The sequence below is a fragment of the Narcine bancroftii genome, chromosome 1, assembly GCF_036971445.1.
Source record: "Narcine bancroftii isolate sNarBan1 chromosome 1, sNarBan1.hap1, whole genome shotgun sequence".
Classification (NCBI taxonomy): domain Eukaryota; kingdom Metazoa; phylum Chordata; class Chondrichthyes; order Torpediniformes; family Narcinidae; genus Narcine; species Narcine bancroftii.
Window position 1 is genome coordinate 305,404,533 of NC_091469.1, and position 15,367 is coordinate 305,419,899.

General features: G+C 39.4%; 1 protein-coding gene across 1 annotated transcript; it reads right to left on the reverse strand.

Annotated features, from left to right (window-relative positions):
• Nucleotides 1-3,273: 3,273 nt before the first annotated feature.
• rag1 (recombination activating 1) lies at nucleotides 3,274-10,983 on the reverse strand. Its single transcript, XM_069906000.1, has 2 exons — nucleotides 10,899-10,983; nucleotides 3,274-8,583 (listed from the first exon to the last, which is right to left on the reverse strand). The coding sequence occupies exon 2, from the start codon at nucleotides 8,562-8,564 to the stop codon at nucleotides 5,430-5,432; it is 3,135 nt and encodes a 1,044-aa protein (XP_069762101.1). The 5' UTR covers nucleotides 8,565-8,583; nucleotides 10,899-10,983; the 3' UTR covers nucleotides 3,274-5,429.
• Between the last annotated feature and the right edge of the window lie 4,384 nt (nucleotides 10,984-15,367).

Below are 15,367 nucleotides of genomic sequence, written 5' to 3' on the forward strand. Positions count from 1 at the left end.
AGTGCTCCAGATGTGGTCTCACCAAAGCCCTGCACAATGGTAGCTAGACATCCTTGTTCATGCACACAAAACCTCAAAGCCAATGAAAGCCAACACAATTCTTAACTGCTTGCTGCACCTGCAAACCTGCTTTCAGTGATAGGTGTACAAGATCTCCAAGGTCGATTTGTATCAATCTAAACTTCCTCATCTATCATGAGTTAAATCATTCACTACCTCTCTGCTTTGCCAACCAATGTGACAACTTTGCATTCTTCCCACATTATAATGCAGTGATTTGCCACCCTCCATTCAAATGGAGCAAATCCATAATCTATCGAATTTTGGAAGGTAACAAGTAGACAAGAATGAAACACAAAACTATACAGATGCTGTGATTGTAGTAAAAACACAGAAATGCTGGAGGAACTCAGCTGGGCTCGCAGTATGCATAGGAGGTAAATATATGTTATCAATATTTTGGGCCTAAGCCCTTCTTCATATCTTGAAGGTATGAACCCACTGCAATTCGGCCATCATCACAATCACTCCATAGCAAATGCAATATTGCTGGCTCTCCACTCAGCTTTGGATCACCTAGAAAACAGAAATGCATACATATGGCTGCTCTTCTTCGACTACAGATCAGCCTTCATTATTCCTCAGTGCAGGTCAAAAAGCTTCAAACTCTTAGCTTCTACACCCCTTCTGCAACTGGATCCTTGACTTCCTCATTGGAAGACTATAGTCAGTACAAATTGGAAACATTGTCTCCTCCACACAGGTGCACCTCGAGGATGCGTACTTAGCCCACAGCTCTATTCATTATACACCCATGACTGTGAAGCCAACCACAATTCCAATGCCATCTACAAATTTGCTGATGACATCACAGTTGTCAGCAAAATCACAAATGGCAATGAGGGATCAAGCAGGAAGGAGATAGATCAGCTCGTTTAGTGGTGTCATGCCAACAACCTTGAGCTTAATGTTAGCAAAACCAAGGAAATGATTGTTGACTTCAGGAGGAAGTCAGGGATACATGACCCAGGCCTCATTGAGGGCTCAGTAGTGGAGAAGGTCAAGAACTTCAAATTCCTGGGTGTCAGCATCTCCAATGATCTGTCCTAAAACCTTCATGTCGATGCAATCACGAAGAAGGCTCACCAGTGGCTATACTTTGTGAGGTGTTTGAAGAGACAGAGGCTCTCAGAAACTTCTTCAGGAGTACCGTGGAGAGCATTCTGGCCGGTTGCATCACTGTCTGGTAAGGAGGTCCCAACTCTCAGGACAAAAATAAACTCCAGAGGGTTGTTAACTCAGCCTGCGACATAACAGGCACCAGAATTCACTCCATCGAGGACATCTACGAGGAGGTGTCTTAAAAAAGCAGCCTCTATCCTCAAAGACCCCCATAACCCAGGCCATGCCCTCTTCACTCTGCTACTATTGGGAAAAAGGTACAGGAGCCTAAAGACGAGCACTCAGCAGCACAAGGACAGTTTCTTCCCCGCTGCCATCAGATTCCTGAAGACACTGCCTTACTTTTTGTGCACTACTTTTTTTATTTATTGTTGTAAGGTGGTCTATATGAATGTTTGCACTATTACGTTGCCACAAAACAACAATTTTTGTGATTTGTTCGTGATAAAAAATTCTGATTCTGCTTCTAAAACCTCATGGGATCCAGAGTCAATGTTGAAGGTTCCCTGGAGCTTTCATCCTCAATTGCATACAATTGTGCCACCATCTCTGGTGGATCAGTTTGCTGTAGAACAGGATTTATTGCTGAGACATTGGATGAAAAGTAGGACTTCATTATTTTGACTAGATTAGACTTTTACTGACCAGTCTGTTGGACAGCTCTTCTAATTTAGATCGCAAACTCTTGATATTTGTGAGGAGGACACTGCAAATCGAACTCGGCACAAGCAACTGCACTGCTCAAATATAGTGCCAAGGTCAGTTAATTGGTATGCTTTAATCATAATCCTTTGTTAGGACAATTTAGAGGGCAGATAAGAGTCAAAAACATTGGTATGAGTCTGGAGTCACATGTGGACCTGTTATAAGTGAGCCAGATGAGTTTTAACAACATTCTGATAACTTCAGGATCATTGGGGCCAGCCTTTTATTAAACAGTTACAATATCTGTTATCCTGTTTAAATTTAGACATACAGCACAGTTACAAGCCCTTCTGGCCCAGAAGCCTGTGCCACCCAGTTACATCCAATTGACCTTCAACCCCCGGGTATGTATTGAAGGATGGGAGGAAACCTATGCTGATACAGGGAGAATGTACAAACTCCTTATAGATAGCTCCAGATTCGAACCTGGGTAACACACACTGTAATTGCCTTGTGCGAACCACTATGCTAACTGTGCTGCTCCTTTTAACCACCCCTCTCCCAATTTTAATGGCAGAGTTTGCCATTAAAAGATCAAAAGGATTGAACATTCATCCTTTTTATTCCACCAAGTGTTGAATATCTTACCTCTGGAGCAGTGATTCTCAACCTTTTTCTTTCACTCACATACCACTTTAAGTAATCCCTATGCCATTGGTGCTCTGCGATTAGTAAGGAATTGTTTAAAGTGGTATTTGAGTGGGAAGGGAAGGTTGAGAATCACTGCTTTAGAACAAATTGTTGCTGAAATATTTTGCATGAGAAAAATTGTCATTGGCTCATTTTCTTTGGAGTTATGAAACCGAGCACATAACAAGGCAATTAGGTACAATTAAAACAGTGGTTTTCAAACTTTTTCTTCACACCAATTAGTAAGCAATTGCTTACTAATCACAGACCAACTATGGCATAGGGAATACTAGTGGTATGTGAGGGAAAGAAAATGATTGACAACCACTGCTCTAGTGCTTTAATGTGATTCCTGAAAGATGCTTCAAAAAGCATGCATTCAAACTCAACTTTGGTGCCCATCGGCTGTGTGGGAGCTTTTGTACTGGATTCACAGGAAAATCATTATCCCATTTGATGTTCCCCATGTCTCCTGCTCCTGCCTTGTGATCGTCTTCTTTTCCAAACCTGGGGGTTTGGGTCCAACTAATTCCTTTCCCACAGAGCCAGTCCGCAGCAGCTGAGTAGTTAGACAGCAACTGCAAATCACCATTGGCAGTTAAATGAGGCCGAAAGCAAACCCTTTTCAGGACATGACAAATAAGCCCTCAAGCCAGTTCCAGTGGTCTGATGTATTGGTTTTAGTCACTTGAATTGCAGTGGCACTGAATTTAAATAACTGTTAAGTGTAAAATACAAATTACACATCACCATCAGTTTGAAAGCTTGAAATTTTTATTTTGAAAAGAAGCAGAAAAAAATATTTGACAAGGTACATTTCCAATCTTTACAAAGAATTCAAAGACTTGGAGTTATTTAACCACAACACTCTCCACAACTGCAAAGTGTAGTAAAATTACGACCAAGCATTCTTGATTTGAGACATTTGCACTACTTCTCTGTCCTTTACAGTCTGTCTGATAAGTATTCCAGGATGTTAGTATTTTTAGTAGTTGTTTAACCTCTTGGTATGACCCTTAAGTAAATAGGTACTGTGATTGAGCAAAGATCTTTTTAAACAATTTTTGAACTGGCTTATTGAAAGCACAGAGTTTATTTGATATCAAAATTTGCTTTTTATACCAGCCAAATACAGAAAATTGACTTGATTGAATCAAACTGCAGCTTGAAATGCAACTGTATCTAGTCTGACTCATATAAGCCCTGTAATATGAGAAATTAACAATGCACAAAAACTGATTTAAATTCCATGTAGAATATAAAAAGGATAATGATTTGACAAAATAAAAATTCAATTTTAAATGAACACATTCTACCCATGATCAAAACACTTACATTTCAGTTAAGTCATATTTGAATCTGCTTTAACCTCAATCAATTAAAATATAGCTCTTCCTTCATCATATTTTTCTTCTTCAGTTGAGAGGGAAATAACGTTAGCTTATATGAGCAACATATGTCATCGTTTCCTTCCAGCTTTTTGATGGCAATATAGTACTGCTGCCAAACACACCCATAAGGATTGCAATAGCTGCATTTGGCAAGTCCCTGATTTTACATTGCAGCAGAGAGTTAAACATCAAAGCAGTTGTGTCCATTCTTTGGGATCTTGTACTTTCATATATTATTTATTTCAAAAGTAAGGAAAATGCATTGGTATTGAAAGAATAAATCTTATGCATTTATGAAACACAAGTTATACATTTGTGACACAATTTATTGCAGACTAATCCCATTCCTGTGACATGACAATGTACGATTTTCTTTTATATTTTGACAATGGAAAATAAATCACACCCGGCCATGAAACCAATGTTATATGTTCCCTGTAATTTATTGTGTCTGTAGAAAACTATCAATATAAAGCACAACCTGGCTTTCACTTGCCAAAAATGATGTAGCAATGATCATCATTGGAAAAGAAAACAGCGTCTGCACAGTGACAAAACTAATGATGCATATACTTAGGTAAGAAGATAAACTACAATGTTTTTTTTATACCTAATAAAAACCACCAGTAACCAATAAAACAAGATGTTCCAAGGGTAAAACGGTTATATGGTGGCATCAGAAGTTACAGTTTCTTTGGCTTGGCTTCGCGGACGAAGATTTATGGAGGGGTAAAGTCCATGTCAGCTGCAGGCTCGTACTGGACAGTAGAACTACGTAAAAGAACTAAGGGATGTACACTTTATGCTGCCTACTTTGAGGTTCAGACTCAACAGCTTACATCCACGAAAGAGGCCTGAGTACTGGAAAAACTCATTTAGCAGGAGTGATCTGGATGACTATGACGAGCTGTCAGTATACCATACGCTTTCACAGGCAGCTCTCTCATTGGGAAATAATTTGAGCCACTGCATTGGTTGCAAAAATCACTGGATGCATTTTACCTCCCATCTTCAATGTAATAAACAACCTTGAAGTTTAAAATTAGACAAATACATTTTTTTCAAAGCGATCAGCAAAGCACAGCAAAGCATTACAATTAATTTAGTGGCATTACGTGACTCACATGGGTTGGTGATTGTCATTTTATCCCAACAAGAAACATGCTCTTGTTGCTTTTCAAAAGGTTTTCATTTAGCATTCATAAAATTAAACAAACTCCTTCATTTGAAAAATTTTCTCTTTCAACCGGAGAACTTAACCAATGTTCTGTGATAATCTAACAAGATCCAAACAATCCAGCAAGGTTCACTGATGTGCGGTTGCTTTCCACTTGGGCTGCAGTTGGTACATACATACATATATCAACTGGCCTTGTCCACCATATCCTGATCATATTCTCTTCATCACACCACTGAGACTTCATCAACACCAACACTGCTTCTTGGTGTTGGCTACAATAAGCCACCACTGTACAGACTTCTATGGTTAAAAATTCTTTGAACCAAATTCAGCCCTAGAACTCAAAATAAATCATTATCATCTATTGGGTTATTTTTGCTTATTATTGCATCGGGGTCAAATGGAACTGTTAAATTTTCCAATGTTTTCTGCATGTACATGAACCTCTGTAAATACTTTGAAGTATACAACCAGTGGTGCTTCAGAATATCTTCTAACTCATAGCTCTTGGACTGCCTTGCATTCATCTTTCTGAAACGCCGGAAGAGCTTATTGCCTGATTCATTCCCTTCACTTGCCCACGCCCCTATTGAGCCATCTCTTTCAATGATCTCAGGGACATGAGCCAAAGTCTTATGAAGGTAGTTGGTGATCTTCCCATCATATCGGTACTTGAATTTGGTGCAAAGAAGTTCGGCAAATCTCTGGGAATGAAAGCTGTACTGGCAAAGAAGATCAGGGCACTCTCTGTTTGGGAATGTGGATCGCCACACAGGTTTCATGAGAATGTAAAGTTGCATCAGCTCTCTGAGAATCTCTCGTCTTTCTGCAGAGGGAATCAACTCGCACACTGCTTCCACAGTCTCTTTAGTCATTAATTTCCTTGCAAAGTTTCCATTCAGCCTCATGATGGGTTTCAGGTTCATCCTCTTCCGAAGATGCTTATCGAGCATTGTTTGCCACCTTTTCCTTTCCTCCTTAGACGGGTGGGGATTTTTGTGCATCTCTCCAATCTCATCCTGGAACAGCTTGTAGAATTCAGTTGCATTCCCAATGTCACAGTGCAGGGCATCAATGGAGGGCTGTGTCTCGATGAATGGTTTTGCAGAAACCCCCTTCACTCTATCGCGTAACTCCTCAGCTGTCTCATGATATGGATTTGTACGCCAAATCTCATAGCGTTCCAAATTCTCTTCATGGCTCCTTGTTATGGAATGAAGGATCAAATTTTGTGAAGCCTCCGCTCGAGTGGCATCACATAATGTGCACACGTACATAGAGCCTGAGGCTTCAAGGCCTTCGATTTCACGGACCAGCTTTTCGTCATACCCCGTGCCTTTGAAAATAAACTGAAAGGACCTGAGCAAATCCCCAATTTCAAGGATTAAATCACTGTTTTTCATTGCTTCCCGTTCTGCAACTACTGGACCCAGTATGGCTGTCAAGGTTTCGTGGTCAGATTCATCTGCCAGCATCAGGCAAAGTGGCTTGCAGCACAACTCAGAATTTGGCTTTAACTCTTCAAAGATCTTTACTATTTCATTATTTTCATTCACCACACTTATAGTCATGATCGTAAAAGAATACCTCACTGCCTTTTCTGGAACTGAAGGGCCACATCCATGTTTTTCACTAACATCCCCCATTCCATCACAGGACTCTTTGATTGTCACAGTAAATGGTCCACCAAAACATTCATCTATATTTTGGCTTTTTAAACCTTCCAAAATGTTATCCTCAAGATCTTTCAGCGCCGAAACAATTGCCACATCATATCTAAATCGTCTTGAAATTGTTTCCATTGAGCAATCATCAATATAACGTGGCCAGCCACATGTGCCATCTATTATTCCCACGTCTGCTTTGGTGGAGACATTTGCTAGAGGAGGTTCCCATTCAAATGAATAATAACCTGGCAACAATGTCTTCTCTGTGCTTCGGAGTACATGCAGTGGTTGGAAGATTTGCTTCCCAGTAGCTGCTTTAACGGTTTTGTACATTTTATGGTACTGACTGCAACTCAGAAATGTACTGACCCTGATGGCAAGAGAGACTGCTGGTTTCAGCGTCGATCCTTGTCCTTGCATGAGAGCTTCCAGTTCATCTGCTTGTCTGTGCTCATTTCCAGCTCTCAATACTAACAGAAACAGAGTGAGGCACACTGATTTCACATCACCACCTTCCTCCTTATCCGCAAATGCCTTCACCTGAAGTTTGAGCTTTCGTAGACGGTGTTTCTGAGCCCTGCGTGTGAGAGAGAGTAAATGTTGCCGTGGCCGGCCACCCTTGTTTATTGGTGAGTAGGCATGCAACATTCTTGTTTCTTTGTGATTCTTGGCATGATTGGGATATTCACCAAGTCTCACCTCCTCTCCACAGTCTGTCACTGGGCACTTTAGAACTAATAAACTGAGGACACTTAAGAAAGATTTCACTGGGCTTTTGAAGTCTGAAGAATCACAGGGAAACCAACAAACTGGACAATATTTTCCTAACACTGTGGTACATTTGAGAATGCATGTTCTGCAGAAAAGGTGCTTGCAGGGTGTCTGCACAGGATCAGCCAGCAAGTGCTCGCAGGCCTGGCATGTCACAGACTGAATAAAGTTATTGGGATAATCAAGCACAAGAAGCTTTGAATTTAGATGGCACTTCTTGCAGTTCACAATCTTTTTAGCCAGTGAAATGCTCACTGAATTTATTTGATCTTGTCTTTTAACAATCCTTGATCTAATTGGTATATCAACTGTTATTTTGGGCTTCTTAGCGACTGGAGGACTTCGCTTAAGAACTTTACGTTTGCGAGGGCCACTAGGAATATTGCACATGCTGCAAAAAGTGGAGTGTGGTTTCCACTGCACAGTCGTGCCAATGGGAAAGAATGCATCTTCGTTGGTTGTGTTGTTGATTGTCTGAATAATAATACGCCAACAATTGTAGCAAAAGTGGGTGGGATGCCTGGCTTCCAAATCCGTCCTGACATCTATGTTAAATGTGTTGTGGATGAGTTCTGGCCAAAAACTGTTTCCGAATCCCATTTTTCGCAGAACCTCTTGGGTGACCTCATCAACAGAGCCATTGACTGGGTATTTCATGTCATAACTGTTAGTATCAAAGGAAACTCCACAGATGCGGCAGAGATTTTGCAATCTTAACATATGTTCTTCTGAAGATTTTGTTTCCATTTGCCTATATTCATAAAATTTGGCTTTTGGTGGGCCGACCTCTGAGGACATATGTTCCAGGGATTTATCTTCCAAAGTCTTCTTGTCCAAGGGCAATGTTTCCAAGGACATAACTCCCAGTGGCTTGATCTGAGGGGATGACATTTGCCACATTGGACTATGAACTGGCAGAACAGCCTGAGACTCAAAAGCCTCTGCTGCAGAAATGTTGGCTTTCTTTGGGACATTATCTGCTAGTCTGGTTTCTGAATTCCTGAAATATTCAGGAATTATTTGCATAGGCATTTCCATTTCCACGAGAAAGTGATATCTAATGGAGACATAAGAGTGATTATTGATTAAAATGGGATCACTGTTCATCCTCTTAGTTTAAGACAGTATGCTTTACATTCAACGTTAACATGGTTAGCACACCAGTCAGTCCAATGTTGTTACATCGCCAGCAACTTGGGTTTGAATCCAGTGCTGTCTCTAAGGAGTTCTCCCTGTGTCTGCATGGATTTCCTCTGAGTGTTCTCATTTCCTACCACCATTCAAATGCATACCAGAGGTATAAGTCAATTGGGTGTAATTGGGCAGCACAGACTCGTGGTCTGAAAGGGCCTGTACTATTGTCTACGTCTAAATCTTTAAAAAATTTAATTCAAAATGTAAAAACAACATTCTCATTTCAATGCTAACATTGTGCTTTTCATTCCAAGTGGTATCGATCATAAAGTTAATCAAATCTAATTCAATATGAGAAAGTGAAATATAATTTAACTTGCTTGGCAGGAAACTGCAGAGTTAAGTAATCCACTCTGTCAGGGTGTGAAACAGTCCCCTATGAGTAGATTAAATTAAAGTCACCTCTAGCATTTGATGGTGATAGGGGAAAAAATGAACCTGGGCCTTACAAACTAATTCTGCTTAACCTTGGTGATGGAAAGACTTTGAAAAATAAATAATCCCAAAGAAACTTAGCAGGACTTGGTTAAATATATGGTAATAATGGAAAACTAATACAGAGTTAAAGACAAATCATGTGACAATTTTATTGCATTTACTTTTGATGAGGCAACAGAGAAGATGGGTGAGAACCGCAGAGCTGATGTTTTGAATGTAGACATTAAAATTATCTTTCAATTAGCCTGTTAACCTAATCCTTCAATTCGTATTAAACTATTTGAACTAAATTGAAGACCATGGAATAGAAGAGGCAAAAGAAGCATGAATATAAAATAAGATTTTAAAAATCCATAGCCGAGATTGGGTGATGATAACATGGTGTGACAATAATAGCTGTTAGTCAAACTTGGGGGAGAATGCAGGAGAATTGGAGTAAATTTTGCATTTAGCTTCAATTCACAGAATGGTACTTTGTTTAAATGATAAAACAAGAGACTTGCATGTTCTGGGGAAATAACTTTCAAGTTGTCACAAAATTATCATCTCCTACAATTGTTTGATCAGTAAATAATTTCCACTAAGCTGACATAAATCTCTAAGAATAATATCTATTCATAACTTAAGCAGTTTTTAGATAAAACTGAAAATATCACTTGTGTAATGAGACCAGTTACCACCATCAATTCTTAATATAATCCCAATGTTACAGGATACAAAACACTTCTGTATTCTCTGCAATTAATTAATTTTGTACTGTAAGGATATCCCCATTGAATGTGGTCAAATGACAACTAAGGAGATGTTGGTTGAGATTTATGATTACCATCTTTACTTATACCATCTTAGAGAGTAGTTAATCAGCTGGAAAAAAAAAGTTAGGATACAAAACTACAAATTTGCATCATTTGAACTACGAAACCAGAACAGAGCGCATTAAGGTTTTACAATGTTTGTCATTCTGTTTAACTAAAGGGCAGCCTCAATGCAAGAAGTGTGTGGTGCTTAGTTTGGAAACCAGTACAAATTATTTGCCATATTCAGAACTCTAGACTGAGCATGCATTATCTGGCACCAGATTGTTGGATTGCCTTCAAGCTTTTCATGCCCTTTTTAACAAATATAATTTTAAATTCATGCTCCTTTTACCTCTTCTATTCCATGGTCTTCAATTTAGTTCAAATAGTTTAATGATAATTAATCCACCATTTTAGGCATTTACCATGAATGGGATAGGACTTTATACAACCTTGAAACACTGAAGATAGACATATTGCCACACAGTTGTTAGCAATATACAAATATTAATATTAAAGTCCACTTTATTCCTGTAAAACAAGCCAGTATAGTTCTGTCTATTTTATCAAGTCATCTGGTGTAAATTTCACAGAAATCCATCCCTCAGTTTCCTATTCTGCATTATCCAGGAGAGGCTTTCTACCATCTCTCTACAACTTTATTAGAGGCTCTTCTAATGTAATTTCTGAAATAAATGACACCACCATCCAAAATTAACATTGCAATGTTTAGAAAAGCAGCTAAATTAAAACTTTAACACATTGCAATTTGTTCAGAGTTTAATGACATGGCTATTACACTTCAACTTCATAAAATGTTCTATATAATGTTAATATGATATGGCTAAAGATAAATAAACATACTCAAATGTTAATATATAGCTCTGCATCAGATTAAAACAGTCATTTTACGTGCTGGTAGAAGTGCCATTTCCTGCATTACCTTTCTCTTGCAGATTTTTTTTTCAGAAAGATCTTCCACCTGTTTCAGACCATGAAGTTAACTCTGAAATAACAGGAACTCTGTCTCCTCTGCAAGCTTTTACTTTGGCAGCTGATGTGGTGGCCTGCCTCTTTGGCATGTCACTCCTAAACTAGTGGTCAGACTTAACCACATTGTCAAACCCTGAATGTCATTTTGCATTATATTTTTTTTTCTTTAGTGGATTAGGACTTATCTACAGTTCAACGTCTGTTAGAAATGTGTGTAGTCTCAATTTTTTTTAACCTCAAAGTATGATTAAGTATGACCTTTAATTTAGGAGGAAAAGCACAATATCTACTGTCACAACACGTTTTATATAACCGTTAGAATCTATACAGTACGTATTTTTAGTTTTGTTTCATCCTTTTTTTAATGACTTTACAATAATTCTTGTATAGTATGTGCAATATTGATAGTTATTTTACCTTATGGTTAGAATTTGTAGAATTGTGTTAATTTCTTGATTGTTATTTTGCATCCAATTTGCCCAAATTCTTAGTCTATCTGCAGTATAGATGCTTCTGAGTGCCTGCAGTAGCACGCATCATCCATGGTTATTTACCTGCATGATACTGCCATCTTATGGATTAATTTAACTTCACATAATTTGTCTGGAGCTTGAGGCTCAAATCTTATTGGCCAGACCCAACATACAAAAACAAAGTTAAAAAAATAACAGCATTACTTCAACAACAATACCTTTAAAATAAGATCGAAATTACTCCTCTAGATTTTCAGGATAAAAACTTGATAGCACTGTCATTTACTGCGAGACCAATCACGGCTGCATCAAGGTCTGGTATGGAGACATCAATACCCCTGTGCATAAAGCCCTGTAAAAGGTGGTGGACAAAGCCCAGGATATCACGGATAAAACTCTCCCCACCATCGAGAACATCTACAGGGAGCACTACCATTGGAGAGCAGCAGCAATCATTAAGGATCCACAATACCCTGCATATGCTCTGTTCTCGCTGCTACAATCAGGAAAGAAGTATATGTGCCACAAAACTCATACCACCACATTCAGGAAGAACTGCTACCCCCTCACCATCACACCAGTCCACTATCAACCTGAAGGTATTGGAGATCTGGTTTGAAGGGGCAGAAGCATACAACATAAATTGGCTGGAGCAGATTGCAAAGGCCCACCAGAAATTAAAATTGTGGGCATGACTCTCCCTCTCAATAACAGTGAGGAACCTGGTTTTTGGGTGCAATGTGCTCATGGTACTGCTGCATGTGGCACAGGCATGGCCCATCCCAGGCATTCACCAGAGCAGTCTTCTAGTTCATATGGGAATCCAAGATGGAGAGAGTCCGAAGGATCGCTAAGTACAAGTCGCCATTCGACGAGAGCAATGGCATACACAAGATGGCCATCATTCTGATGACTGATGACCATCCTCGTGACTGCCATCATTCTGATGACTGATGACCATCCTCGTGACTGCCTCGGGCTCTGCATGGAATCAAGTATGAGGGCATCTAAAGCTTCTATGTGGTGAGGTTCTACCTGCCCCCGTTGCCACACAATGTCCCACGAAACTGAAATTTCCCACTCTACCTATCCTTTCCAAACACCTTTGACCAAAGATACATCCTGCAGACACTGAAAGGCGGCTCGATGGACATGTCAGGGTAGTTCCCAGAGTCTGCCCAGGTAATCTGGCAGACTGCCTCACAAGTTGGCCTTGATAGCGGTGAGAGGAGTTCTCCTAGTCAGATCCTTCCTGTATAACCAGATTATCACCTGCAACACACATTGTCTCCAAGACAACTGCAGTAAAGTGGAGTCAGTCACCCACCTCTTGCAGAATGCAGATATGCTAAGACTGTATGAAGAGGGATGCAAGGGTTTTTGTCACCAGCAACAGTGCAAGAGGACTCTGATTTAAGGGCTGTTCATGGGGATGCACACAGAGTCTGACATCCAGATTTGCTGGAAGGCCATCAACTCAGTGAAAGGCTAATTTTGAACAGCACACGGAGATATTGGTGCGGGAGTGTTGCCAACTGGCACATTCCAGGCTTCAGGAGGAAGTGCTAAGGGATACACTGGGGTTTGCTGTGAGGAAGGACCACAATCTGGAGCCTTGTCATTACTAGGCATTGAGGGGCTAAGAACAAAGAGAAGTCCCTCAAATAACAGAGGGGCAGTTACAACAGGTTGCCACAGTGGTAGCAACGCTGTAAATAGAAATGAATGTAACAATGTACAGTGATGGAAATGTATGGATGCAAAACTAATGGATTCGAAGAGACTTTCAACAGTTTTCCTTTGTAAAAAAAACGTATGTTCAATTAAACTAATGCAGATAAGCAATTTCAAATGCCAAAATATTTTCTGCTGGTTTGCAACATTGACTGACCATTCTTTTTATTCATGCTTGACCTATTGATGATTTGCAGATTTTCCCGTTTCATTCTTCATTGGAGTAGCAGACTCGTCGAAAATGGGGTAAGTAGCATGTTGTAGAGGGTTTTATTTGCATAAAGGTTGTGAATAGGGTAATTAGTAACATTCTGACTCATTCTGAAATAGTACTTAACATCCTCTTTTATTATTAATTTTATTTTCTACTTTTGACTTGACAGATATATTACATTGGGGTTTACTCATTTTTTTTGTATCCCTATGGTCTTACATTGCTCCAGTTTCTAACAGCCATATATGTGGGGAACAATCTCCTTGCCTCGAGCAATCATCAACTTATACAGTATGCTTATAGCCAAATTTAAAATCCTCCATTATTCCAATAAGGCTAAACAGCTAAAAAAAAACCTCAAAAATAAAATAGAAGATGCTAGTATTTCTCGACAGGTCAGGCAGCAAATGAGAAGAGAGAAACAAATAATTGAGCATAACTTTAAATTTAAACATACAGCACAGTAACAGGCCCTTTTAGCCCAATTACATCCAACTGACCTACAACCCCAATACATTTTTGAATGGTGGGAGGAAACTGGAGGATCCGGGATCCAGAAGCAGAGGAATCCACCATGTGGGTAATATCTGGCATAAACGCAGAGTTGTTAATCAGCACAGAATCGGACCCCAATCCAGGCACATCTTTGTGAATCTTTTTTGCACTCTTTCCAGCTTCATGCCATCTTTCCTAGAGTCGAATTGCCAGCATTGCATATAATATTCCAAGTGTGGTCTCACCAGTCTTGTTCTGCTTAATCACAACACAGCAGCATAATGCTCTGGCCGATGAAGGCAAGCACACCAAACATCATCGTCACCATGCTGCCTGACTGTGTGGCCACTTTCAGGGAACTATGTGCTTGCATAACCAAGTCTCTGTTCCACAATACTCTCAGGGGCACTACCATTTAATGACCAAAAAGTAAGCCTGCACACTTGTCAGAGCTAAATTCCAGCTGCCATTCCTCGGCCCATTGCCCCATTTGATCCAGATCAGGGGTGGCCAAACTTGCTTAACGCAAGAGCCACATACAATAAACTTCAGATGTTTGAGAGGATGAGACCGCTATTACCCTAATTTTGTCGTCATCTCCAAACTTATCATCAATGTTAATATGGCTTTTCCGTTTTGTAAATAAAATGTTAATTTAACTACTTTGTCATCCAAGTTGTTAATATCAATAACAAACAGCAGTGGACCCTGCACCAACTAGTCACCCAATCTTAAAAAACATTCTTCCACTACCTTCCTCTCAGTCCTTCAAGTTAATTTTGAATCTAATTAGCTGGCTCACCTGGATCTCATGTAGTCAAACCTTCCAGACAAGTCGAAATGTTTGTGTGTATTTTGGTCAGTATGGTTCATAGTGTGAAAATTTTTTTTAAAAATTAAAAAACCTTCCAGACAAATCTTGTCTGAAGCTTTAGTAAGAAATGAATGATATTCCATCAATTTCACAGCACATGGACTGCAAACAAATTCAAAATTAAAACCATAAAACCTTATGAACAATATGTCTATACATCCTGAGATTTGTTGAAAGGCTACATAATTTTGAGTTCAGGAACTACACAAGTAGCAAAATGAGTGTGTCTGATACGATTTATAGAGTTCTTTAAAACTGCCAGGATTACACAAATAATTCTCCTATATGCAGCAAATGGAAGATATCCTGGTTTAAAAAAAGGACACCAAATATTCATGATCCCACCCCTTCCATGGCTTCGTGCATATCCTCAGCAAGTCTCCTGCCCCACTCCAATAAAGCTTGATGATTCATCAGTTCATTTCAAATTCAGTGGTTTGTAAAACTGGTAAAGGCAGCATCTAGATTGGATTCAGTCAATCACAGAGCTAGGAAATCCATTGCTGGAACTTTAAAAACAAAACTATCAGAAATTTTAAAGGCCAAATCAAAAGACCTTGTATTTATCTCAGCATTATTCATGACACAGTGAAATTAAGAGTTGAAATCCAATGAAAACTATACATAGC

Excerpts from the sequence above, each read along its gene's own strand:
- rag1 (XM_069906000.1), bottom strand. The coding sequence starts at position 8,564 with ATGGAAATGCCTATGCAAATAATTCCTGAATATTTCAGGAATTCAGAA.